General features: G+C 38.6%; 1 protein-coding gene across 1 annotated transcript; it reads left to right on the top strand.

Annotated features, from left to right (window-relative positions):
- The first annotated feature begins 1,426 nt into the window (after positions 1-1,426).
- On the top strand, positions 1,427-27,515 carry LOC106133252 (14-3-3 protein epsilon). The gene is made up of 6 exons (XM_013332915.2): positions 1,427-1,608; positions 4,808-4,971; positions 19,037-19,192; positions 21,893-22,051; positions 25,157-25,346; positions 25,951-27,515. The coding sequence occupies exons 1-6, from the start codon at positions 1,545-1,547 to the stop codon at positions 26,004-26,006; spliced, it is 789 nt and encodes a 262-aa protein (XP_013188369.1). The 5' UTR covers positions 1,427-1,544; the 3' UTR covers positions 26,007-27,515.
- The last annotated feature ends 329 nt before the right edge of the window (positions 27,516-27,844 follow it).

Here is a 27,844-nt window from a genome sequence, read left to right as displayed (position 1 = left end):
AACGCTTAATGCTGTTCATAATTAGGAAGATCTCTTAAATGGAGCCAACCCCTAGGTGAAAGAATTTTTGAAATCGGTTTTTGAGTTTATTCCTTACAAACATAAAAATATTTTAGCTTTATTATTACTGTGGATGTGGATTCATAAATAACAGTGTGGCGACATCTCTACGCCACTCGTCACAACATCAAATCAAACAACTACTGTCAATCATCGCGAAGAAATTGACGCGCTCAACCAATAGCAGCGAAAAATCTAAATAGCGATTTCAAAGATTTCAGAGATTGGAGCATAAATACAACCTCCGACACAACATCGTCCGAACCGCGGTTCCCCAGGCATAACACCTAGCCTGGCGGAAGACCTTCCCTTTGGTGGCGGTCGAGCCGAATCATCGCTCCCGCTAAAACAGCATAGAAGAGCTCTGTGAAAGGAGCAGAGCGGGAGAAAAGAAGTGTACACTTCCATAAAGTATAGGGTAGTGTTGTGTTATGTGGTGTTTTATAAAAACCAGTGTTGCCTTATTGATATCGATACTGGTCTATGGGAATGTTTAAGTTAAACTAATGAATAAAGTATGTAGTTTAGAATTTATTTTGCGTACATAACTGCAAATTATTTATTATTTTATAATATTTTTACTGGGTGTCGTAGAGCCCGTGCTTAACTTTGTCTGTCTGTTACGTTTTCACGCCTAAACCACTGAACCTATTTAATGAAATTGAGAAAAAGCAACGGCTGCTTACAAAGCTTTAGTGGCTTAAATTACAGAGCTTCGATGGAAAATCAATAGAATTAATAGCAGAACGAAGCGCCATGCACTTTTTTCTACTCACGAGGGAAGGCGAGGCTCTTTGTCTCGTGCACAAAAAGGCGACTTCAGCGCGAGGGAAGGCGAGGATAAGCGAATGTATCCTGTACTTCTCACCCTCGCCATGTTTCTAGGTCCTACGGCCCTTGCCGAAAACCAAGAATGTACAATACCCACAGTACAAAGCGCCCTGACAGACCGGCAGTGTTGCCAGATTAGCGATTATGGCCGTCACAGTCCTAACAATAGTTGTAGCTAGTTACCACACACGGAATACGAACTTTATATTCCGTACCTATCTATTTTAATTTAAGGGTTCTTTATTATAAATTTTAAGGGTTATTTGATAGCGGAAATCATATTCACAACTTTCCAGCCGAACAAATATACCGGATATTGAATGCTGTCTGTATCATGGTGTTTCCCGAACAGATAACCTGATTGTTTCTTACTTTGTATGGAATATAAATTAGTCAAGGAATGTTCTTGATTAATTTTAGGCGGGTTAATATAGTTTGTTAAAATTGGTTCAGAGTTTTGACTATGAGGTTGAAAGATGTTGATTTTTTGATATGGCAATAATGAAATTAACGGAAGTTGCCATTTCAATGACGTCATGGGCGGAGTTTAGTTGAAGATCGAATTCGGATTCGGTTGGCGGGCGCGGCCATCTTGGTGAATTAGTGACCTGGCGATTCGGTTTTAGTTAGTGAAAAATCATTTGTCATCTAAGATGTCGGAAAGGGAAGATAATGTGTATAAAGCAAAGCTCGCTGAACAGGCTGAGCGCTATGATGGTAAGTGTATATTTTTGCTTTAACATTTGTATTAGGACGAAAAAACCTTTCTTATTTTTGCCGACAGTTGAAAGACGATTTGGGCTTGTCTGGAAAAAATCTAGACAGAAGCATGTTGTTTATCCATTTTCTTGCTTGTTTGAGTAATCAAATGGGTCTAATGCATTCAATTCTCACAATTTTATTGGTATTGTAACAAATCAATGGCATTCGTTAGGCTTGGTCAGCGATCGATGCGTCATCCGCCGGTGGGATGCCCTTTACATTTTTTGTAGTGATGAAACAAGATGAATATCATGTAATCACTACTAGAAGCCATCTAACGTGAAAATATTTCGTCTCCGGCTAAAGATAGGTCGAGTAGGTGCATGTTCGGTGTGAATAGTAGCAAGTATCGTATGAAACGTTTCTCTATTTTCCCGTCTTTAGGATGTGAAACTGCGATCGATGTCACCGACTCTGCTGAAGCATGTTGATCTGTACAAATGTTAGCTATAACCACGGAGAACGTTCCAGGCTGAATAATCATGAATAGTTTCCGACGCCTATGCAGTTTTACCTATTCCTCCCATTGTAACTATACACCTGAGAAGAATTCGTGTTATCGCTCTCATCTTTTGATAATGCGCTCTTTGTGACCGCTGTCGGTATCTAGGCGTATGCACCACATATCTCCATTATCCTTCACATTGATTTGACGTAAAGTTCAACGACCGCATTTGTAGAATACCTTAAAATTCATATGAAATTATCACTGAACTTGAGACTCGCCCTACACATGTTCTTGACTCGCATCATCAATGAAAAAGAATATTGAGTAGCAATAAATACATTGACCCCTTAATTCTAGTAATAAATAATAATTATGTAGATATGTAAAGGGGTGTTCTATTGAGCTTTCTTGCACCTGCTTTCAGCCACATGCATTTTATTGCATTTTTTGACAGACACCTGTGCTGGAATGTGGTTTAAATTTATGAAATTCTCATAACTTGAAGTGACCTAGAAACATTGAATGGAGATACTTGGACATAGAAACTAGTTAGATCTCATTAAGTTGTCCATTTGTAATAATGAATGTCTCTTTAAGGAGTTCAGTTGATCTTTGAAAAAATACTTAACTAGAGTCATACTACAAAATAAATTCATAATTAAATTACCTTGCCTTGTATTTTTTTTAATAAAGAACTCTGCATTCTTGCTACTAGATTGATAATAAATGTTCACTCACTACTCATAAGATACTATAAAGATCGAGGTAAGCTTATGCCCTGACTTTCTTCATTCTTATTTAGAACAAGTTAATGGTCATTAACAAGATAGTCGACTTAAACTATGCTGAAATATGGTCAGTATACAGAGCTCCGGAACTTTTTGGGCATTTGGGTAAAATGTTTAAAGAACTTTATTTCCTCATAAAGAATTAACAATTCACTTACTGAGAAACTAACAATGTACATCATAATTATAGCAAGACAGCGAGCGTATATAAAACAAAAATTAAAATAAGGAACCATGTAGGGTAGGAGTCACAAAAATCTGCGTCGACTGCTAGTTGCGCGTCGGGCAACCACGGATCTAAAGTTCACAGAGCGCAATCTGGATGTGGCATAATAGTATCAATGGTATTATAGTAAATTATTTTGCATCTGTTTTTATTAAGATTTTGTGATTAATTTCTATTAAATAATTCGTAAAAACAGGATTATCATTGAAGTTGAGTTAGCCAGTGGTGTGGCTAGCATCAGCTCAAAATAAAAAGTACATATTAGAACTTTTGACAAAACATGAGATAATGAGATCCTGTTTTACGCTCACTGAATGAGTATTCATCTGCACCTATGTCAAGGTACTTTTTCGGGGATTTTTTATGAAAATAGCACAAAGAAAATACTAGATTTGGATGTTACTACTGAAAACTGTTAAATTGTATCAAAAAACTTCATCAACAGCTAAGACAGGGCTATTTGTCTATACTGTGTGTAATGTAGGAAACTTGCATAGATGAAAAAACAGATAGATTATCCAATAATCTATCCTAAAAGGATGTTTAACGGTGAGATGATAAGTGGGACATTCCTGGAAGCCTACGAACCTGTACCAAGGCCTGCTCCTCATCATTTGCTGTGCTTCACTTCCAGTGGGAGCTGGGAAGAGAATCCAGCCCCTCAACACAAAAAGAACTGAGACAGTGTACCTATTGTAAATTACAGAACATTGTAAATTGTGTGTAGCAAATCAAATAAATAAATAAATTATCTATCTATTGGAGAAACCAGGTCCTCAACAAAGAAGAAGGAAAGATGAGACAGCAACAGTGTGACTATGTTGGACACACTGTACTGATAACTAAAATCAAATTAAAGATTTTTTTCTTATATCTAGGACTAGTCATGGATTCTTTGTTTAGCAGAAAGGTGGAAAGTCTATGATGAAAGCAAAAATAACATTAAGCGGTGATTACAGACAGTCTTTAGCTGTTGATCTTTTGCACAAGAGTAACACTGTTTTTATCAGAACAATATTTGGCAACAGGAACCAGATAATTTGGTCCTGCAATGAGCTCAAGACTGGCTGACTGACTCTGTGGGGACACAGGTCAAAAAAAATTTGACCTGTGTTCCCACAGAGAAATACTTCAAGTGCAGTACAAGACCTTATAGGGAACCTACATGCCTCATTTAAAATCTTAGTAGAAGCAGACAACGCTCAAGACATGACCATACTTGAGGTATAGATGAACTAGAGTAACCCTCACACCTTGCAGCTCTGTCTGCGTCTAAAGAATAAATCTCGTCAATATCTGTACAGAGGAAATTTCGGGAAATACTCTTTTGAGTTTACCCAGATTACCTATAACTAAGACTAATGTCAAGTGGAGAATTCAGATTACCTACATACATAAAATGTCGCATCTTTCCCGGGGGGTTAAAGCAGACATCTTTCCACAATCCCTGCAAACTTTCTTCACTTTATCCACGTTCTAGTGATAATTGCGTCGATATGTCAGTCAATAACATTCCACATGTAGCACTATTTGAATTTCAATTCCATCAGCTGAACCTGGCCTTTCAGTCTTTTCAAGACTGTCGGTTCCGTCTACCCTGCATGGAATATAAAGACGTGACTATGTAAGTATGTCAGTGAATCAGTGTCTTTTGTATATTTAAATAATTTTAACAAATAATTCTCTTTGTAGAAATGGTGGAGGCGATGAAGAACGTCGCCTCTCGCAACGTCTCTGACAACGAGCTGACGGTGGAGGAGCGGAATCTCCTCTCCGTGGCTTACAAGAACGTGATAGGAGCGCGTCGGGCCTCTTGGCGGATTATATCCTCAATCGAACAAAAGGAAGAAACAAAGGTAAGTGTCTAGTTTAAACCTATTTAGAAATATGGTGAGAATGAGAACATAGATTAAAAAATACGGTCGAATTGAGAACCTCTCTTTTTGAAGTCGGTCAAAAATTTAACGGTGGCTGTGTGGTTTCCTGTACTTTAAAATAGGGTTTCTCCCAATAGATAGTTAAAATAAAGTAAAACGGTGTTTATTCCTGGTAACTTCTGGGTGGATTTAAGGGAATAAGAAAGCTACACTCATCAAACGCAGCTTTTGCCATGAACCAATATGGGTTCCCTTGAAAAGGACACGAAGGGCATTCGGACGTGAGTCGCTCCGTGTAAAAACTTAACTTACCCAATCCGGGAACATGAACAAGAGGTTCACGCCGGAGTTAACGCCAGGACAAAGGAGTAGTAGAATTTTGGGATTCATTGTTCATAAATTCAAAGGCTGCATCGCTACATAGTACAAAGCAAAATCGCTTCCCGTCTGTCTGTATGTATGCTTAGATCTTTAAAACTTCACAACGGATTTTAATGCAGTTTTTTTTAATAGAAAGTGCAATATCGTACAAAGCCGAGGGGCGAGTCGTTAGTATTACATAATCTATGTTATTGTTCATCAAGTTACGAATTCGTGGCTTTTCAGTGCGAAGTTAATGCAAATGGAGATTAACTATGTATGAAAAAAGTTGTCACATTTTATATCGATTCGCTTGGTTGTGTATGTTAAGTTTCATTGTGTGCGTGTGCGCGCGACGGATGCGCGCGGGATTTCGCTTTGTCGTTCATCAATTTTTAAACCCAAAATACCGCAGCTTTTAACTTTCGTCGACAGTTTATAGATTTTTAATGCTATGATCAATTATTAATAACGATACAGTCAACCGCATATCAAGTTACCCTCCATGCAACTCTTCTTTTTGGTGCTTTAGTCCCGGTTGCATCCTTACCACTTTGGAGAGGAGCCCGAGGTATGCTTTTGACCCTGGATTTGGGTGAGTCAGGTTTTTATAGGAAGCGACTCCCATCTGACCTCCGAGACTTTTGCAGGTAAACCTAACCCGTATTGGATCACATTCAGTTTGTTGAACGTGCAGGTTTCCTCACTATGTTTTCCCTCGCCGTAAGAACGTCGATATTTTCGTAAATGGTAATTGATACATCGCCGAGGTGGGATTCTAACCTGTGCCTTACATATCACGTATTTTAAGCGGACCTTACCGATTCAACCAACGACGCTCTCCTCCATGGAACTCTGGTGTTAATAAAGAAGAATCTGCAGTGAATTTGGATATGTCGATATGCTGTTGACTGTACCTATATCTACATTGATATAAAATAAAAGCGATAATTCTAGAGCCATCGTCGACTCAGTTGAAAGACCTCTCGGTTCGCTCGATAATTTGAGGGTCACTTTTTCAAGCCACCGGGGCAAGGTTGCGATAGGTAGCGAAACTAGTCTGGGTCACGCCGAGTACTCCTGTTGTTATGTGGCGTATTTATTTTATTCATGTTGGGAAGTCGATCCAATTATATATACTACTTAGATACATTTACAGATTAAAGCAAAAATAAACGTACGCTCTTTCATACGCCATTTTAAAAATACATCATTAATAAGTATGATAGATCTTGAAATATTGGAATGAAATTATACAATTTTGAAACACAAAAATCCGCTCATTTTCACAAAAAAGAATGAATTTGTTCAATTCGGAAACTTTGAGATGGTGGTCCATTTTGTCGGTATGGTTTTTTTACTGATCTTAACCAATATTTCGACTTTTAAAATAATAATGTCTTCGACTGGGCTGTGATGTGTTATGATGAGATAAAAATCTTATTTTATAGAAACTTTTACTTTGTTAGAAGAAACGTCTGAATTAAAATGCACACAGTGAAAGCGTGTGAAATGTTAAACTATTTTGCCTTATAAAACCCGTCTAGAGAATTAGAATAGAACGTTACTCAAGATAACTTCCATCAATGATTTTTAGACGATCGTATCTTGATCAAATTAAGGACGTTCTGGTAAAGGGTCAGGTCAAAAGTATCCGAAACCGCCGTATGTAGAGGTCGTGGCAAGTGGAAAGAGGTAGTCTCTGCCTACCCCTCTGGAAAAGAGGCGTGGTTTTATGTATGTATGTATGATTTCTGTCAATATTGCTACCTAGGAACCGACATATCTACCCTACAGTGAATTTTGTCAACAAAGTTTTAGGCAAAACGTATTGTTTACGAAATTACGAAGAGGAGTTTCAGATAGCTGTGCTTTTTGCATGTATTTATATCGTATAAACGTGTTTCTGTTTAAGATTACACACTAAACCTTTAAACGCGTTAATATTTCGATTTAATTAATATTGCTGTCTGTGTTTATATTGTTTTGTCTGTTTGAGATAACATTATCACGTTGCAAGAAAGACGCTCCCCGGGATGCGCCGGTCATGACATGGCAGGTGTTATGTACAGATGGATTCACGAATTATGATAAGGCATTTTTAATGACTTCGTTATCAATCTCTTCGGTTTCCATAGATTGCCCCATATGACAAGTTCGTGAATAGAACATCTTCTCTACTTTTATTAATATGTTAGGTTAGTATACTTTACTACATACATACATATACATAAAGTCACGTCTATATCCCTTGCGGTGGGTAGACAGAGCCAACAGTCTTAGAGACTGAAAGGCCACGTACAGCTGTTTGGCTTTATGATAGAACTGAGATTCAAATAGTGACATGTTGCTAGCCCGTCGCCTAAAATAAGAATCCCAAGTTTATAAGCCTATCCCTTAGTCGCGGTCCTATTCTTTTTATGTTTGTGCCGAGAACCACACGGCACTATATATACTATACAACATTATACGTGAAATATAAAACGAATAAAAAAAGCGGCGGAATACAGGGGATCAGATTGTTTAAAATGAATTTGCCAGTGACACAGCTTTTGTTACAGTCTTACTGGCTACTTAGCTGGTGAAGTCGCGGGCAACAACTATTACATATAAACCTTTCTCCCTTTTTATTAAAGTCGGTTAATAAATGGCACTAGGCCTACTCGCGCGTCTATATCGGAATCGTAAACCCAGGTTTCCCCGTCGACCGATTCTCGGCCGGCCTCCGTAGCGACAGACGTCATAGCAATACGTGTGAAATAAAACTATAATTAGTCGATTACGATTACGTATTATCATACATACGCACCCAAAGCCATCGCAAATACACCCACGTCACTGTAAGTGAACGAAATTCCGTTGCATTTGCATAATAATATGACGCGGTGGTCATTTGAAAGTAATTAACGGATAACAGTCTAACCTGATTTTCATTTTGGTGCCGTGTGGTTTCCGGCACTAATAGGAACAAGAATAGGACCATTACCATCTCTTTCCCATGGATGTCGTGAAAGGAGACTTAAGGGATAGGCTTATACACTTAAGATTCTTCTTTTAGGCGACAGGCTAGCAACCTGTCACTATTTGAATCTCAATTCTATCATTAAGCCAAACAGCTGAACGTAGCCATTCAGTCTTTTCAAACTGTTGGATCTGTCTACCCTGCACGGGATATAGACGTGACCATATGTATGTATGTATTTTTGAAATACTGTAAAACACAGGTTTGAACGACATGTGTGTTAACAGAAACTGTGCTTGAATACTTGAGACCTATGTATATTGTGAACATATTCAAGGAATAAATAAACGATGAAATGACAACTCCCTTAAGTAGCATCAACATTATTTGATGAAGTTTTAGGGCCACTAAATCTACTAATACATTAGTTGCTAAATTTAGGGAGGCGCATACAAATCCCCTTGGTCGTAAAACGGACCAACAAGTGCACGTTATAATAGAATGACCCGGTTTCTCTCGCGAGGGTCCGGTCGGAACAATTGACAGCTCGCTATGGCGTCCGCGGCGGTACCTACAAATATTTGCGATCGAATGTATTTGTTCCGTATTGTACCGCGTACACACTTGCGGACTATTCTTTATTGATTCACTATACCATTTCGAGGGGTTACGTGGTATATTATTTGTTGATCTGTATTTACTTTTAGTCACGTCTATATCCAATTTAGGGTAGACAGAGCCAACGGTCTTGAAAAGAATTAGGCACGTTCAGCTTTACAATGGAATTGATGGAATTTGTTTATACGTTGTTTCATTTTAGAAATCACAAATGAAAAATATTAGAATAACTGGAAAAAAGTGATTGGCATCATTTGTAAAATCTTTCTTTCACCCAAAATACATACATATAATCAAGCTTTACCCCTTACGGGGTAGACAGAGCCAACAGTCTCAGAGATTGAAACGCCACTTTCAGCTGTATGCCATAATGGTGAAATTGAGATTGAAATAGTGACTAATTGTTAGCCCGTTAACCTAAAAGAACAATACCGTTTGTTTGCCTATCAACATTATAATTACCAGAAAATACTGAAAAAATCTTTGCTCAATAAAACTTCTGTACTTAAGACGTTTTGACTGCGTTGTTTTAAAACCTACTATTCGGGCGTGGTCGTGAATTGGTATCATTAGTTAGAATCCTACGGCTGACGTAATTTGGCTAACTTACACGCCACGTGAAGTGTCATGTTTTGCAAATGACACTCGCGCGCCATCATCAAGCGATTCGCGTGCATAACATTAGTTCTTGTTGGAAAATAAATCAATGTTGCACAGGGCAAGGTAGCCTTTGTCGTAGGCGCTTTGTAGAATCGATATATCGGTGACAGATGTCTTTATATGTATATTCCAATACCTTTTGCTCGTTTCTAGTTTGATTTTTATCGATTCATTTGAGCCGACTTTGGTACTAGATCATACAAGTTATAATAACTAATAAACTTTCATGTCGTCAATTCGTGTAATCTTCTTTTAAAGCATGAGCGGAAGATAAAGTCAAGTCTATCTATATCCCTTGCGGGGTAGACAGAGCCAACAATCTTGAAAAGACTGATAAGTAGGCCACGTTGAGCTGTTTTAGTAGCAGAAGATTGATGACGATTATCTTTGATTCTTTTGTGAACCTCAGTCGAAAACTTAACTTTAAGGAACTCACCTTTATACGTAAAACCAATGAAGCGTCATCAAAATCTGTTAAGTAGTCAAGACATTGGTCTCCACCCACAGATGCCGTTTGAAAGTCCTCATACAACAAATTAACGCGCCGTGAAATGACTGAGGTCCAATGACTCACCCAGTATTATCTCATTAGTGGGCCAACTCGGCAAAAAGGCAATCAAAACTTTTTATTGTAGTATGTACTTCTTTTTCTGTCGCGTGCCCCGTTCGATGAAGTGTGGCCATTTTGATCGAAATCTGCGTTGGGTGTGTTTAAACCCTGTTTCTACAAGAAGTTATTGACCTTTTGTACGAGTTTTAGTCTGAAAATGTTGATAAATGATAGAATACACGTGATTAAATATAAAACGTGAATTTTCAATATTCTTTTTGACGCCATTCAATGTGGTGGGAAAGTCTATTATAAAAATTCTAAGTTATTTAAAAATGACTATACCATCAGTGAATATAAAAAATACGGAACAACTTTTATTAAGACATCATTTCCATAAACGCAATAATTGAGTTAGTTGCCTACCAAATGAAGATCATGACGCGAACAAAATACCAAGCTGTGATGTCACACACAACTTGGTATCATTTTTTTGGAGGCCTTTTGGACGCCCAAATAATGTGATATGTAATTGGTTATAATAACACAAGCAGTGTTTTGGTTATTGATGCAATTATTTTACCAATGTTTTGGTTATTGTGAAACCAAACTTGCCTCTGTGGCGCAGCGGTAGTACGCTTGTCATGTCACGCATCGGTGGTCCCGGTTTCGAATCTCGGCCAGGGCATGATGAGAAAATAACTTTTTCAGATTGGCCTGGATCTTGGATGTTTATCTATAATATGTTTTTATTATAAAATATACTATCGTTGAGTTAGTTTCTCGTAACACAAGTCTCGAACTTACTTTCAGGCTAACTCAATCAGTGTAATTTTTTCCGTATAAATTTATTTATTTATTCCATGCCTATATACCTATAAGTTTAGTAATCTAATCAATGCTTCAATAACAAACAGCGTTGTTATTGAAACATTGTAGTGTAATTCATAGAATGCAAAATTCGCAGTATTCATATTTAAAGTCTGTAATATGAAACCCATGGTACAGGTTTTTCCTGCAGTGTGCATTAACCAATGATACGTGTACAGTAAACAGCATATCAAGTTACCCATTATTATTCTATGATGCGGTAAAAGAGGCGAATTTGCATTGAATTTAGATATTTAGATAGGTTGATATGCAAGCTCGTCGGTTTCGGGTACTTTCGACCTAACCTTTTGCAAAGTCTTCTCCGAACGAGCCTGCATGAAGAGACTTATGAATGTCATCTGAAAGTGTGCAGGGATCGTAGCAAGTGGAAAGATGTAGTCTCTGCCTACACAGCCCCGGGAAAGAGGCGTGATTTACGTGTGTAGGTTGATATGCTGTTGACTGTACTTTACTAATATGGCCATTATAAGCACGCCTACTGTCTGTATGTAGATGACAATTATCAATTCAACCGATTGCACACATTCGTGACATTGTCTGTGGCGCTGGAACACCTTGTGGAGCCAGTGCGGAGGCTTATCGTACTTAAATCATGTTGATTACACTGATGACTCGCCGATGATTAATTTGATTAAGTAGTTGGTGCGTTTGGACTCGATCCGATCTTATTGTACGAGTTTATGTACCTAGAATTCGATGAGGTGTTAATGCAATAAATTCGCATTACACTTTAAAGTAGGTAATGAATAAAAAAAGATTCCTTTCATAATCATTATTTTACATAAAGAAACAAAAATGGTCAACAATGCAAGGTACTCTTTACAAAAATGATAGGCTGAAATCCTAAGTTTGTCCTGGCATAAGGGTATGGCAACCTGACTGCCTTAGACGTAGACGTTACTCCGTAATCTATAAAATCTTGATATATGTGACATGTTTTGAGGACTACAGGTCTTATATGTGACGAACTTTCAAAGAAATAAAATTGTCACGCAAATTGGTGTCTTATCTTCGGCTACATACTACGTACATTCGCTGTGTGTAATGTATTGACGCATTGATGGTACTTGTATAGTAAAATTGTATGTGATTTGCATGTCTCAAGGTCATGATGGTGCGGTGAACGCACGACCGCCGCATCCCAATATCGCTTGTAACGGTAGTGATAGTAACGGCAATATACTTAGACTAAATTGGACTGAACGTGCGTAGGCGCAGACTGAAATCCATAGGTTTTGCTACAGTTATTATAGTTTTCGATTTTGACTTAATTGATTATTTAAGGACCTATATATTAATTTAAGAAATTGAATATATAATCAATAAACAAAATAACACACACAATAATAAACACAATATTATTTACAAATTAAATAAAGATTCTAACACCTTTTCGCGAGGCAGGATGTCCAGCAAGCTATCAGAATTGTCTCTTTGCACTACAAAAGAGATTCTCTGGGCCCTTGGATCACCCGTTACCACGTGGAGTCGTGTTGAAATAATTGAGGAATCAATGAGCGGAAATCGGAGATTTATGAGGTAGGGACTCTTACGGTCTTTGTATTGAAGAGTCCTCGGTATTCCTAGTAGAGCTTTTCCCTGTGGGCGACGTGACGTTGCTACTTTCTGGAAGAGGAGGTCGAGGACTCTTTCTCACCAAGGCTAGATAACGATTGGAGAGGTGAATCGAAAAATATGTTGTCTATACCCGATAAATTCTCAAATCTAGAGTAAATAGTCTTCCTCATCGACTGACTTATCTTAATTACCTTCGTCGAGAAACGGAATATATGCAAGCACGTCATTAGCAACCTGAGCCGGTCTCGCGGCCAGGCAGAGCGACCGATCAAGCGTAACTGCTAAAATACTAGACATTCGGCCTATGCCAACAGTCCACTAGGCATGTTGGATTCACGAGAATAGCAAGCTACATTTTTGTTGCCATAATTTTGAAGAAAGTTTACTCAGAATATGTACGATTTATTTATGCGATCGACTAGCAATAACTGAATTTTAATTCCAACATATAGCCATCCATCTTAATATTAGCCTCTGCAGTCTTGTGACTATTGTTTCTGCCTACCTCGTATATAAGGGTGAAGACGTGATAAGTGTCTATTTTATTCAGATTTTACCGCTTCTGACTGTACAAAATGGAATGTGTTAATTTCGAACACGTTGCAAATTTATTATGCGTTCATTACCGGAATTAAACACTAATTGTTCCGCCTTGATTGACATGGAGGTCGTCGCGGCGGTCAATGCGAAGTTTGTATTCTCATTTTGGGCTCGTGAAGGTTTCGTGCATATCCGTCCCGAGACAGTAGAAATGGAATAGGATGTAGCTGCGTTCTTGATGATTATCGCTTTGATAACGTGCTTGTGGCGGTTGGAGAACCCAATGCGGACTGTCGCTATTCATGCCAGAGGAGTGCTTCACTCAAACTCCATGATTAGATTATAGATTCTGATACTATGGGATCTTGATCTTGACGGCCTCTGTGGCGCAGCGGTAATACGCTTGTCTGTGACATCGGAGGTCCCGGGTTCGAATCCCGGCCAAGGCATGATGGGAAAAGAACTTTTTCTGATTGGCCTGGGTCTTGGATGTTTATCTATATTAAGTATTTATTATAAAATATAGTATCGTTGAGTTAGTATCTCGTAACACAAGTCTCAAAGAACTTACTTCGAGGCTTACTCAATCAGTGTAATTTGTCCCGTATATATTTATTATCTCCAAGCGCTACCACAAAAGTATAAAAGTAAGCTGTCTCATGAAAAGATCTTGGTCCCAACATCTTTTGGTTGGTAAAACGTGGTACAACTTGGTCGTTGGTGGAACTTCTAAACACCTACAAGTACGCACTCACATCATCATTAATTCACAACGTATGAATGATGTTTTTACTTAAGTATGTATTTTTCTGGAAGCGAGAGCTGAATCTTTATCACTTAGATCCAATTTCTCGTTTGATTATTTTAAATAATAATTTCTATTTGTGTATCACAACAGTTTCAACCCGCGTACATGACTGCAATTTGGTGAATCAAAAAGAATGAGCGACACTTAACGTTTTTGGCAAGACGAGTTACAATGAATTTCCTGTTTATTCGAACACTGTACCGTAAAACAATGCACCAGTACTCCTAAAAAGATCGGGAGTATACATTTCGTATCAAATTCACCTGTACAAAAACCCCATCTAATACAAAAAGGTAGACTTTCACAAAGAATTCAGCGGTGGCTCTGTAACGCGACACCTCTGCGCGCGGCCGGTGCGTTGACCCCCTGATGAGTGAAAGCACTCCATCCAGCCATTGTCTCCCTGTGTCCAGGACATGTTAATTAAACATTAGATTATATTAAGGAATGCTATTTTAAGCCTAATATTGCAAAGAATATGTCTCAATGGTGCCGTGTGGTTCGCGGCACCAATAAAAAAAAAAGAATAGGACCACTCCATCTCTTTCCCATGGATGTCGTAAAAGGCGACTAAGGGATAGGCTTACAAACTTGGGATTCCTTTTTAGGCGATGGCTTAGCAACCTGTCACTATTTGAATCTCAATTCTATCATTAAGCCAAATATCTGAACGTGGCCATTCAGTCTTTTCAAGACTGTTGGCTGTGTTTACCCCGCAAGGGATATAGACGTGATCATATGTATGTATGTATGTAATATGTCTGAACTTTAGTTAACTATCGCTATGACGTCTGTTTTTGAAGACTACCTCTGGGAAAAACATGATGCCTCGGAATTGAACTCTGGTCTAAGTGGGTGATCGACAAGATCTTGAAATTTAACTATGGTCCAAGTGAATGATGGGACAAGACCTCGTCGCGTTAGGTCTTATTACCGTGTGGCGACAAGTGTTAATGCTACACCCACATTGGCAAGGAAGATGTGATTATCATAACTTAGTCGTTATAACCGGCCAAATAATTAAAATGTCGTAGTAATTTACTCCTCAAATTCTAATAGCTTTAGGTTTGAATCTGGGCGTAGACCAGGAAAGTCATCAGTCACAGGGTTATACATAACTTCGTAATTTGTCATTTGAAACTTTAAACAGACATACATATAATCACGACTATATCCCTTGCGGGCTAGACAAAGCCAACATTCTTGAAAAGACGGATAAGTCACGTTTTTTTATTAATCTTTCAAATTACTCAACGCGACCATAGTTTTTTTTAGTAAAAACAAATTAAAACATATTTTCCAATGCCTTATTGAGTAATTTATGTCCATCGTAGCAAACATCCGCACTAAGCTTAGCCCCCGGCCCGCCTTGGCGTGGTTATTACGAAACTTGGCCACTGGACACATATTGCGAGCTCAACTTGCCAGGATACGTTAATGACTCATACATGACTCAAGTGCTAATGTTAGGATGGAGCTTGGTTAGGATGTGTATCGTCACTGATTACACAAAACTGTTCTTTTATGTCAGTGTAGTACAGTGAACAACATTTTAAATCTACCCCAAAACTTATTGCAATATCGCCTCTATTATCGTATGTATCTCTTATCTCGGTAACTTAACATGCTGTTGGCTGTACAAATATGTAGTTGTATGGTAGCTCAGTCAGATAGACAATTTGAACCAATAAAAGGTGACAGTTTGCAAGTCTTAAGATTTCCAAGTTTATATGTTTTATACTTGGTACTGAAATTAAGTCGTAAAAGGCTCTGTCTACCCCGACGAAGGGATAAAGACGTGATTATATGTATTTATGTAGTACTGAAATGGCGCCACATCCCATTATGCCGTTATATGACTCGTGAAATTAGTATGCTAATCTTGCAGACACGGTATTCGAGAGTTATCAGAACAAACCATGATAGCTGCGTACCCCGTTATCACAACTGTGCGCCACTTGAAACACCTAGCTTGGATTCCCAGCGTGGATATATCAGATTATCGTATAAAACAAACGGATAAACAAAATTTGATGTAATTAAGTCTTGTTTTGTATTTTTCGTACCTACTCCTGATATTATTCCGGTTACACCATTGGGTGATTCAGGTTTTCACACAAAGCGATTTCCGTCTGACCTCTGCAATTTTTGCAGGAGAACCTAACTCATACTGGATCATAGAAATATGTATATATCCAGTTGTCTGAATGAGCAGGTTTCCTTATGGTGTCTTGTTGTTTCTTAGCCCAAAATCCAATGGGAGTGATGACTCGAGCATTGGCTACAAAATGCTGTCATCAAAAGCGAATTGCGACTTAAAAGTTTTTATTATAAGAAACAATTTTATTGATTCCGTTTTCACGAGAACACGCAGCATAATGTTTTAGATTTTTCCATTTCTACATTCCCTGAGGATAATGAGTAGAAAGGAACATTTATTTCGTCGTTTGAGACATAAAATCCGAATGTGTCTCGCACATAGTCTACTTAACATTCTTTTGAAGGATATCACAGAGTGATTTTATTGCTGAGAGCTTGTTTGTTTTTCGTTAGCCACATATACCTGGCACGAGACTGAATTCTCGCAGATTTTTCCATTTGCGATAGGTAGTTTGTATAAACGAAACCGCCGAGCTTGCATAAAGAGTTATGAATGTGGATAAAGCGAAGGAAGTATGCAGGGATCGCGGCAAGTGGATAGATGTAGTCTCTGCCTACCCCTCCGGGAAGGAGGCGTGATTTATGTATGTATGTTTCTTCCATTTGCAATAGTTTGTGGAGGAACAAAAGTGGCGTTATTCCGTTATTGATCGCGCTCCGCCGTGTTACGTACGTACGTAATGCCCGTTGATAATAGCGTCACGGGGAAGAATACTTCTTCGGGTGGGCTCTCGATTCTTATTTAAATTTATTTAAAAAAATATGGAAAGTACAAGTAAGTAATGTTCTGGAAAAATAAGCAGGCGGTTACGCAACGAGTGTCCTAAATTAACGTTATCGAATTAATTCTATTTAGCTGATTAATTTGGTTGGGGGATACTTCTTAGTGATGGTGTACTAGCTTCAGATAAAGACAGGGCCTTTGTTGCTTTGATTTAATGGATGTTGTTTTGAAGCTAGTCCTTTCCAAACCCTTGAATCTATGGTCTAAGTTGATAGTGAAATGAAAACACGATCAAAATAAAGTTCAACGTGGACTAATCGAACGCGTCCACATTTCTTTTTGCACCATTAAACGTATATATATTACGGATTCGAGTGGCCAATCGGCGCAGCTTGATTGATTTTTAAATAACCTACGCCGTACCGATTAATACTTGTATGCCTTCATTTGAAAAATAAAAGATTATCAGAGCCCGCTGAAAACGTCAATTGCAGTATCTTGATATCAGTGTTCATAGCTAAGTTAGATTGATACGGACAGGTCACGAGAAGTGAGAAAGGTCAAGTTACTAAGATGGCCTTAAAAATGGAAAAGGAAGGTTTTAGAAATAGAGGAACATCGAAAGGGAGATAAATGGACGGTGTAAAAGTATGTGTAGAAAAAGACGAGTGAGATGGCAAGTGACAGAACCAATTGGTATAAAATAAACCTAACATGTGTGTAGTCGTGGCGCCGCGGTCTCCCCTACGGTCTCTTCACCGCCCGGGGACCCTTTATAAGATTGCGCGTGTGCCACGGACCGTCTTTTGGTTTACTTCAGCGCTCACCAAGTTGAGTAGCTCGCTACCCTAAGGCGGCTACTAGCTGGATCTCGCGTCTTTAGCTAAATCCACGCTCTCTTAAAAATTGTAAATCTAGTCCAATAAAGATTGTCGTTATTCTATGATTTTTTGGATTGTCTCTCATCATCTTTTACCTAAACGTCACACTGGTGTGCCGAGCCCACGTAAAGAGTGGGAAATGTTAACGACAAAGAAGTGTTCAAAGCTAAATGAATTGTAGAATAAATATGTAGTAATCCACAACCTACAGAACAGACAACCGCATGTCAAGTTAACCGCATTGCGAGATTTAGGAAGGGGTGATATGCTGGTAACTGTACGTGAGAGGATGTCCCACCGCCCTGCCACATTCATATGCCTAACATCTAGGGACTTAAAGGGTAAAGCTAAAATAGATACTTTTATAAATATAGTCTCGTCTGAATCCCTTGCCACGTCGAACTTGGTTTTATTAGCTAAAATCTTCTTGGTTTTAAAGCAAAAATACTAAAACATTGTAGGATTTCGTATTTTTTTACGGACACCTAAAATTTAAATAATTTTTGAAATTCAACAAACAATTTATAAACGCTCTTACAAGAATCTTCTAGTCTCGTAATAATTATAAAAAAAAATAATTGTAAAAACAAATGCTATAAACCTTATTTTCGCCCCAGAGAAGAGTGAAAATGTATTTTATCGATAGAATTCACCTATTGATCGGTACCAGCCGTGTATCGGATTCACGTGGAGACGCGCGCTATGTTTGCGCTGGTCAGGAGTACGCCGCGCAATTTGCATACTAAACAAACGCCGCTCGTTGTCCAACCTTTGTCGCGTTAATTAAACTTTTTCTAGCTTATTTTTTTTATTAATGTAAACAACTTTTAATCATGTCCACCTATTGGTTTTTTTTTACAAGAGATAAAAATGTTGCCACTAATGAAAATTTTACAAGTAGCTTCTGTAGTTCTACATACATACATAAAGTCACGCCTTTTCCCAGACGGGAAGGTTTTAATGTTTTATCTCTACTAATATAAACTATGCTTTCACGCCTAAACAGCTGAACCGATTTTGATGAAATTTAATACAGACTCTGAGGAAGAACATTTTAAACATTTAGACTACATGCGAAAAAGGGTACGTGGACGAAATCGCGGGCAAAAGTCTTGAATAAATAAAAATTTTGTTACGTCATTAATATCTCGTGTGGGTTGCAGAGATACTCGAGAAGCTTCTTCCATCCATCCATATATTCACGTCTATATCCGTTACGGGGTAGACCAAGCCAATAGTCTTTTGTTCTTGGCAAAATACCTCCACAGCCCTATTAAATCTTTTAAAAACTAACAAACTTGTCTCTTTCCAGGGTGCCGAGGACAAATTAAACATGATCCGAGCGTACCGCAGCCAGGTGGAGAAGGAGTTGCGGGACATCTGCTCAGACATCCTCAGCGTGCTCGACAAACACCTCATACCCAGCTCGCAGACCGGCGAGTCTAAGGTCTTCTATTACAAAATGAAGGTGAGGAAATGCTTCAGTGCAGTTGGTTACCGCTTCTTCTGCGCTGACGCTTTGGAAGCGGCTGTTAACTTAGTGACTAAGTAATTTTTTTGTCGTCAACCAATGTTGTGAAACCAAAAGATATGAGAAAAGTGATATGAAGTATCCCATTATAATGAATAATATAATTGAATTTGAATATCATCATTATAACATCGTCCCGCTTAATTATGTGTCTTGGCGCCGCCTATGACGAAGATGTGTGTTTAGGGACTCTGCTTAGCAGTTGGGCATGAATAACTATAGTAAAAATAACACAGCTGCTTTTCCCAAAGTTATTTATTTATATCAATATAAAATAGAATAGGACCATATATTTCCCATGGATGTCGTAAAAGGCGACTAAGGGATAGGCTTATAAACTTGGGACTGTTAGATTAAATTAATTGTAAAGAAATATTTGGTGGAATGGAAAGGGTGACAGGCGTACAATTCTTTATAGACATTCATAAACAAATACACAAGTTATACATATCTAAATACCTAATAATAAACTTCACAAACTTTACAAAATAAGCAAGGCTTAGGATATAATTTTTAATTGGTTTTTTAAACTGGAACAGATTCAGTGTCACTCGGTGAGGCAAGGAGTTCCACAATCTAACAGCACAGGCAGGGGAGGAGTTAGTGACAGCGTCCGAACGATGGATTGGGAATTAATATGACGGAAATTTGAACAAAGATCATCATCTCATCGATAAAATTTGATATGCTTCCGAAAATTTAACTCCAGTGTTGAAAAACATTGAATACCATTATTTAAGTCATAAAACAGTACAAACCTATACACTTTTCAATCAAGTAGTGAACACCGCCTACTGTTTGCTGTGCCCCCGCGCGCAACGGAACGATTTCAGTTCAGCCCTATAAGGTCAAAGGTCACATCTAGGATTACTGGGATTTCTAGTCGGTTGAAAATTACGTAATAGTGTGTCAATAAAGCGGAATATTGTTTGTTATGCGGTTGTCCATAACGTATTTATTAATATATATACATACATATAATCACGTCTACATCCCTTGCGGGGTAGACAGAGCCAACAGTCTTCAAAAGGCTGAAAGGCCACGTTGAGCTGTTTGACTTAATGATAGATTTGAGATTCAAATAGTGATAGGTTGCTAGTCTAAAAGAAGAATCCCAAGTATATCTACAAGCCTATCGCTTCCGACCATAGTCGCCTTTTACGACATTCATTGGAAAGAGATTAATTAAACCACATAATTTAGGAAAACCGTTTCAATACCATATGTATATATTGTATCGGCGCATATATTTTTAACAGATTTGACCCGCTAGGTCACCCACAACCGTGTTGAAAGTCAAGACGGGTCCTAACATCATCGGTCTTGTGTACATAAGTTATGGAGAATTTTTTCGGAACAGTTTTGGGTGTCGTTTGATAAATAAGATGGTAATTCGAGATTCCACCCGTGTGTGATCGATATCACTCACCGCCCCATACCATTCGTCATCTCCTTTATAATGCAGACCGCTAAAATATATCCTTTGTCTTTTATTTCCCAATATAAGTACATGTTTTTGAAGACAGGCATTGAGTAGACGTTATTTGAAACTTAGATCTCATCTTTGCTGTGGATGAAGCGAAGGAAATATGCAGAGATCGTGGCAAGTGGAAAGAGGTAGTCTCTGCCTACTCCCCGGGAAAGAGGCGTGATTTTGTGTTGTATGTATGTATGTATGTATCTCATCTTTGCTGTCTGTCAAGTTAACGGCGGTTAAACAAATTCAAATCAATAATAATATTTAACTTGAAAAGAGTTCTTATTGAAACAAATCGTCAAAAAGTAGTATTGTCACGAAAAAGGCGAGATAATATTGTATTTAAGAACTAGAGTGACGCAAGTCAGAATCCTAGAATTTTCAATGCGTCGTCGATCGGTGCTCCAGCCCATGCGGGATCCACCTTTGCAGCGACGCGAGAGCATGACGCGGCACCAGCTAGCGGCGGCTCATGCCGTACCGCTTTCCTAGATACCGCGCTACATGATAGCATTCTCAGCCCCGCAGGGTAGACAGAGCCAACAGTCTTACAAACATACATAAAGCATGATTCTTTCCCGGAGAGGTAGGCAGAGACCACAACTTTCCATTTGCATATTTATGTCGCTTCATCCGCATTCTTGAAAAGCCTTGGACCTAAAGATTCAAATACTCACAGGTTGCTAATGCCCATCGACTACGAAAAAGAATCCAAAGTAATTTTAGCCATTCCTTAAGGCGCCTTTTACGACACCCTAATCAAGGCAGAGTCCTAAAGGGCCGGGAACCGATCTAATGTTCCCATTCACACGCTCATGTTATTCCATACAGATACGAAGGGTAGGCAGAGACTACCTCTTTCCACTTGCCACGATCTCTGCATACTTCCTTCGCTTCATCCACATTCATAACTCTTCATGCAAGCTCGGCGGTTTCGGGTTCTAATTTATTAACAACTAGCGACCCGCCCCGGCTTCGCACGGGTGCAAAATTATAAATGTATATACATAAAAACCTTCCTCTTGAATCACTCTACCTGTTACAAAAAACCGCATCAAAATCCTTTGCATAATTTTAAAGATTTGAGCATACAGACAAACAGACTAAAATAGCGACTTTGTTTTTTATACTATGTAGTGATATACCATTTGTGTTTCCAGGGCGACTACCACCGATACCTCGCCGAGTTCGCGACGGGCAACGACCGCAAGGAGGCTGCGGAGAACTCGCTCGTGGCGTACAAGGCGGCCTCCGACATCGCGATGACAGAGCTGCCACCGACACACCCCATACGCCTCGGGCTGGCGCTCAACTTCTCAGTCAGTATCCTCGTTTGTTTGAATCACAATTCTGTCTATCATTAAGCCAAACAGCTGAACGTGGAATATAAGGATTTTAAAGACTGCTCTGTCTACCCCGCAAGGGATATGGACGTGATTATGTGCATGTATGTGGCATGTTAGGTATCATTTATTGAGGTAACGCTTTTAAAGATTGTGTTATAGTGATATTGAAGGGAGAGTGAACGCAGGGAATGTGGTGAATGGAGCAATGCCTTTATGAGTAGTCAAATGTATTAAAAGGCTGTATTGGTCCCAACACTAATGTATGGGAGTTAAACTTGGGTGTGGCAGAATATATACGGTGGAAATGGGAGTATGATAGTTGTTAAATTGATTTTATATTAAAGAAACACTACAATGTTGAATTGCGAAGGATTTTTTAAAAGCATATAGCTTTGAAAACGCGTCGTCGATCGGTGCTCCTGCCCATGCGGGATCCACCTTTGCAGCGACGCGAGAGCATGACGCGGCACCAGCTAGCGGCGGCTCATGCCGTACCGCTTTCCTAGATACCGCGCTACATACTAACATACAGACTTTTGTTAGTGGCTGACAGTGAATGCCGAAAAAACTGTTGGCTGTAGACAGCTGACTTTAGTCAGTAGGTACCTTGGGAAGTGAAGCGCTGATAATTGTTATGGAGACGAAATCCACGGAGTATTTAATGCGGGAGGAGCCCTAGGCCTTAATTAGGTTTGCACAATAGATCCAAAGATTAAGATCTATGTATTGGTAAAATTAGCCTTTCTCGGAGTGTCAGGAAAATACTACATATTCCACTCGTCACGATTCCTTGTAATAAAAAAATCTATGAACGAGCCCTTCACAGTACTAGGCATGATGACTTATTTTTGTTATAGTGTTAATAATTTAGTTTCACAACAACTAATATATACATTTCCTAAGGATAATAATGCAATTTTGTAATCTGTCTGTATGTGTGTGTTCCTTAATAAATAAATAAATAAAAATTTAAATACACTAAAACATTGATGTTATAATCGCATCAATAAACAAACACCTGCCTGAGATATAATGAAATACAGAACACATTTTTGGGCGACTCTAAAACGCTACCAAAGTATGACGTCACACCTGAGTTTCTTGATCGCATTAATTATTGCGTTTTATGGATATGATGTCTTAATTAAAGTTATTTTATAATTTTCTTTTCATTTACTGAATGGAAAGTTATTAAAATAAATAAAATGGACCTTTAACGTAATGTATTTACGTGTGTTATTATCTAATTTCTATAGTTCTAAGACCTTGTCATCATCCCTATTTGTGACGTGGGCTTGCTTTGAGATCGGCCTTATCTCGCATAGCTGTCTCGTTATCTTATCGACACGACTAACTGCGTAGTGACCAGATAGTTATTTTGTATGTTACATCATTTGATTTTCTTTTAATTGTTATCGTATTAAATTGCGATTGGTAGGTGTTTATTTCTAGTAGGTATGTACTTACAAAATGTTTTATATATCTCGCTGTTGCCATTTGTATTTGGTTTAATTGTTATACCGGCTGGAATATGAATAACTAGTAAAAAAAAATGTAAATACCTGGGCCAAGAAAACATTAAAAAAATTAATGATAACAGAACAACTTCAATTCAGTTCAAACTCTGATGAAGAAATAAGTAAAAATAAATTTAATATAGCTTTTGATAACATAAGTGTGCGTGAGTACAAATATCTCGCTAAATTTGGAAAACTTAATAATTGAAATATTGAAGAGAGTTGAAAATATTTCACTAGTTTCTTTTCAACATTCCCTGATTACTCCTAATGCCTATAACAATTTGGAAGATTACTTGTTAATAGTAGTTCACCAGAAATGTGTGGTAGTTGAAGCGCTAATCACCTTCGTATCGCGTTTGGTAGTCTGTGACTCAGCACTTACAAACACAGATAAGGGGGTTTTTACATCGTCGCATGTCGCTACCCGCGTCCTCGCTACGCTGTCCATTGTTACCAGTTTGGTTTTGGCGACCTGCCTCGTGGGACAAGGTCTTAAGAAAAAACAGGGTTTAGTTTTTGTTTCAACAAATGCAATGAGACGGGTATTTTGGAATATTATGTTTAAATTATACTTATGATGTACATGTATATTTCGCTGATCTCCTGTTTGGTTTCCTTCCAACCAAACGTTGACTGGAAGAGATTGCATAAGCGATAAATCCGCCTTTGTCATCTCTGTCTGTTTTGTAGGTTTTAATCTTACGGTGCAATAGAGAGATTTATCTATCTATCTATATTTCTTGATGGGATTCTACACTAGCTGTCTAGAGATTTGAGATTTAGCGTTTCCAATTTTTCGTTCATAAACTTTTTACCAAAATATTAATGTGTTTTTGGTTTCATTGTGGCTTCGGTTATGTATTGTGAAGTACGCTTTAGTTGTCACACAAATGATTTAGCATAATATTTGTGTGACAGCCTTCCTAACAGCACACCTTATCATAGTCATACAAACATCATCTCATAAAAGTAAACTTCATAGTTCAACTATTATTGTATCAAATAATGGCCTTTGACTGCCAATGTTTTGTCTACTTGAAAACTTGTAAAAATTGCGTAAACAAGCGTCATTTATAAATTATTATTTATCAGTTTAACTGTCGTTAGATTTACATCCTGTTCCGAATTTTATTATTATAATTTCACTGTGCCAAAATATATTATCTTAAGATATATAATGTAGGCATTACAGAAACTTGGCCCCTGTAGCATTGGGAATTAGCAACCGGCGAAGATGAGACAAAGACGGGTTTCTGATTTCTTCCGGATTTTTAGATCTGTAGGATTCTTAACTGTTAAGTTTTGAAGATTCTCATTTATGTTGGGAAACGAATTGGCAACGCTTTAACATCTATAGTATGACACTATCCTGATAACCATCATTAAATCTATTTATTCAATTGCAAGAGAAAAGTGCTCACTATATGTATATCCATCTAATTGTCTTTTATTTGAGGAGATGCCTAGAGACTTCTGCCTCTTATTTATACCTTGGCTTACGCCTGGTTCAGGGTATGCCTTCGTCCTATTTATTGACGTGGAGTGATGTCGGTTGCAGGTATTCTACTACGAAATCCTGAACAGCCCGGACCGCGCGTGCCGCCTGGCGAAGGCGGCGTTCGACGACGCGATCGCGGAGCTGGACACGCTGTCGGAGGAGAGCTACAAGGACTCCACGCTCATCATGCAGCTGCTGCGGGACAACCTCACGCTGTGGACCTCCGACATGCAGGGCGACGGCGAGGCGGGTCAGTGCCGCGCTCAGTCATCTATTGTTCCTTGTGGTTACTGGCACCGATACGAAAAAGGATAAGACCACTGACCTCTCTTACCGTCGATGTCGCTAAGTGCGATTATAAGGGTTATGATTTTTTTTGGGCGATGGGCTAGCAATATGAATGTGGCTATTTGAATCTCAATTCTAGCATCGAGTTGAATGTGGCCTATCAGTCTACCCGGCAAGGGATATAGATGTGACTATATGTGTGTTCATGTAATTTCAAAATAGGCATTTACACTTTGAACAAGTCATCTAACAAGCGTTAGTTGTTATCAAGACATCATTCCTCCTCCTGGCGACGACACCAAGAACATAACCCATATTTGCATCGTGGTTACAATTCAGTTGCCCGAATGTGCAGGTTCCATCGAGATTTTGTCTCGCGACAAGAGCATCGGTTAATAGTAAAACATAACTCAGAAAACAGTAATGTTTTTCACACACTTTTTTTTATTCAGATATTCTAATGGATTCGACTCTTCGTGTAATTAATTTTCATTCCCAAATCACGATCTGATGATGACCAATCAATAATACCAGCGGAACTGATGTGAATCGTTTCCCGTTTGCAGGTGAAGCCGAACAGAAAGAGCAAGCGCAGGACGTGGAGGATCAGGACGTGTCGTAATACTTTTTAACATTCTATTTAAATATAAAAAAAATAACTATAGTATCATATAAGAGCCAGCCCTTATTGACAACCGGAGGCGCCTCCCGCGCCCTCAGCAAATTGTCAGTTCCCGGTCACATCGCGACACTTTACCTATCGTGTCAAATTATCTATGACTCGTATACATTTTAAATATGTACCTAAACCTTCTTTTGATATATTTGTTTTCAACTACGCAAAAAAAAAAGAAATAATGTTTAAGAAAAATACTTTGGTATTGCATTTTAACTGTATGTTCTTGAGGGATGTATTTTCTTAACGTTTCACCGATGATCTCGTGAAGTATCGCTTGTTCTCGCGCTCTGCTGTCACTCGATGCTACTCTTCTAAGATGGGAATTGTAAATTTTCTAAGTATTTTATACCGTGTGTAAAATTAATGTATTTAACTCTGTTGAGACTTCGAGCACCATAGTGGAAAATGTTTAATGAAATGGTAAAAATATTTAATTTGGATGTACACTAGGTATGTAACGTTTTATTGTGGATGCCCTAGTTTGTTGGTCCGGCGCGGGCCGCGGATCTGACTGCGGTCGCGGTCTCGTCTCGGATCAGGTCTATGAGGTTGTGGCCTTCAGACCGGATCCGATATGTGACCATGTGGCCCTCAGACCGGATCCGGTCTGTGAGCTCGTGGCCTCAGACCGGACCCGGTCTGAGCCCGTGCCGCCGCCAGCGTCCGGTCCGCGGCCCGCGCCCGCTGCGCACAAAGTCGCCGGGCCCGGCTCGGCGAGTCTTCCGCGCCTCGCTGCATTTGTATACATTCGATCATTGATTGATATATTTTAACGATAACATTACTTATTAGGGTGGTATAATGTAGTTACTTGCAATATTTAGCTAAGTGATAGTGGCGTCACCCTGTTGGTCTTTATGTATCTATCGTATTGCGCGTACATCTTGTATTTATTGCGGAAATTTTGTGTAAATTGTGACTACTGTGTAGTAACGTTTTGAACAAATGATTTGCTTCGTCGGAGGCCCGCTTGTTCGTATTACAAAGTTTGAAGTATTCACATCTGAATTGCTTTAATTACTTACGAGTATTGTGATAGAGATTTTGTATATTTTAATTTATTTGTTTTTTTTTTAATTTCGCATATTTCGGAAAATTGCCGTAGCGCTACTTCTTACGATTTTTACAGGACAAACGGTAGATCTAAAGTTGTGCTAGGTTTAAGGTAAGCACTTGGTTGTCCGTGGAGGGTAGCCCACTAGACATTCCACCTCCCGCGTCGGACCTCGGCGTATTGCGGCACCGCGTTGTGGATCAAGTGCGTGCCCAGTAAGATATTAGCGTTATTTAATTTGAATTTGTAATATTGCATATATTTTGTTAATTTATCCACAAAAAATACTGATGCAATTAGCCTTAGTGTTATGCAATATTGATTTATGTCCTACCAACTACATGGAAATTTATTGTAAATGACAGTGTAAATCTAATAATAAACATTCAAAAAGTCCACATTTTTGTTTTATTGGCACTGGTATCTAAACCCTTTTAATCTGTAGTCAATCTGGAATTCGTTATATACAATGTCATATGGGTAGACGCATCGAACTTTTTTATTGCAATCTAAGAGTTCATACGCGTGAAAGGTCTCTGTGCTTTGCAAAATTTCATCGAGATTGGTTGAGGTTTTTAATAACTATACCTACTAAAGGTTAATAAAGTTATTTGTGAATAAACATAATTATATAAAAAACGATGTATGTATTTTGATTATTTGTGATGAGGTAATAAGTTACGAAGAGAGTGATTCGCTAACTTAATTACCTAGCCACACTATATTG

This window comes from Amyelois transitella, chromosome 22 (genome assembly GCF_032362555.1).
Source record: "Amyelois transitella isolate CPQ chromosome 22, ilAmyTran1.1, whole genome shotgun sequence".
In the NCBI taxonomy this organism is placed as follows: Eukaryota; Metazoa; Arthropoda; class Insecta; order Lepidoptera; family Pyralidae; genus Amyelois; species Amyelois transitella.
This window is presented reverse-complemented; position numbering and strand designations above follow the sequence as displayed.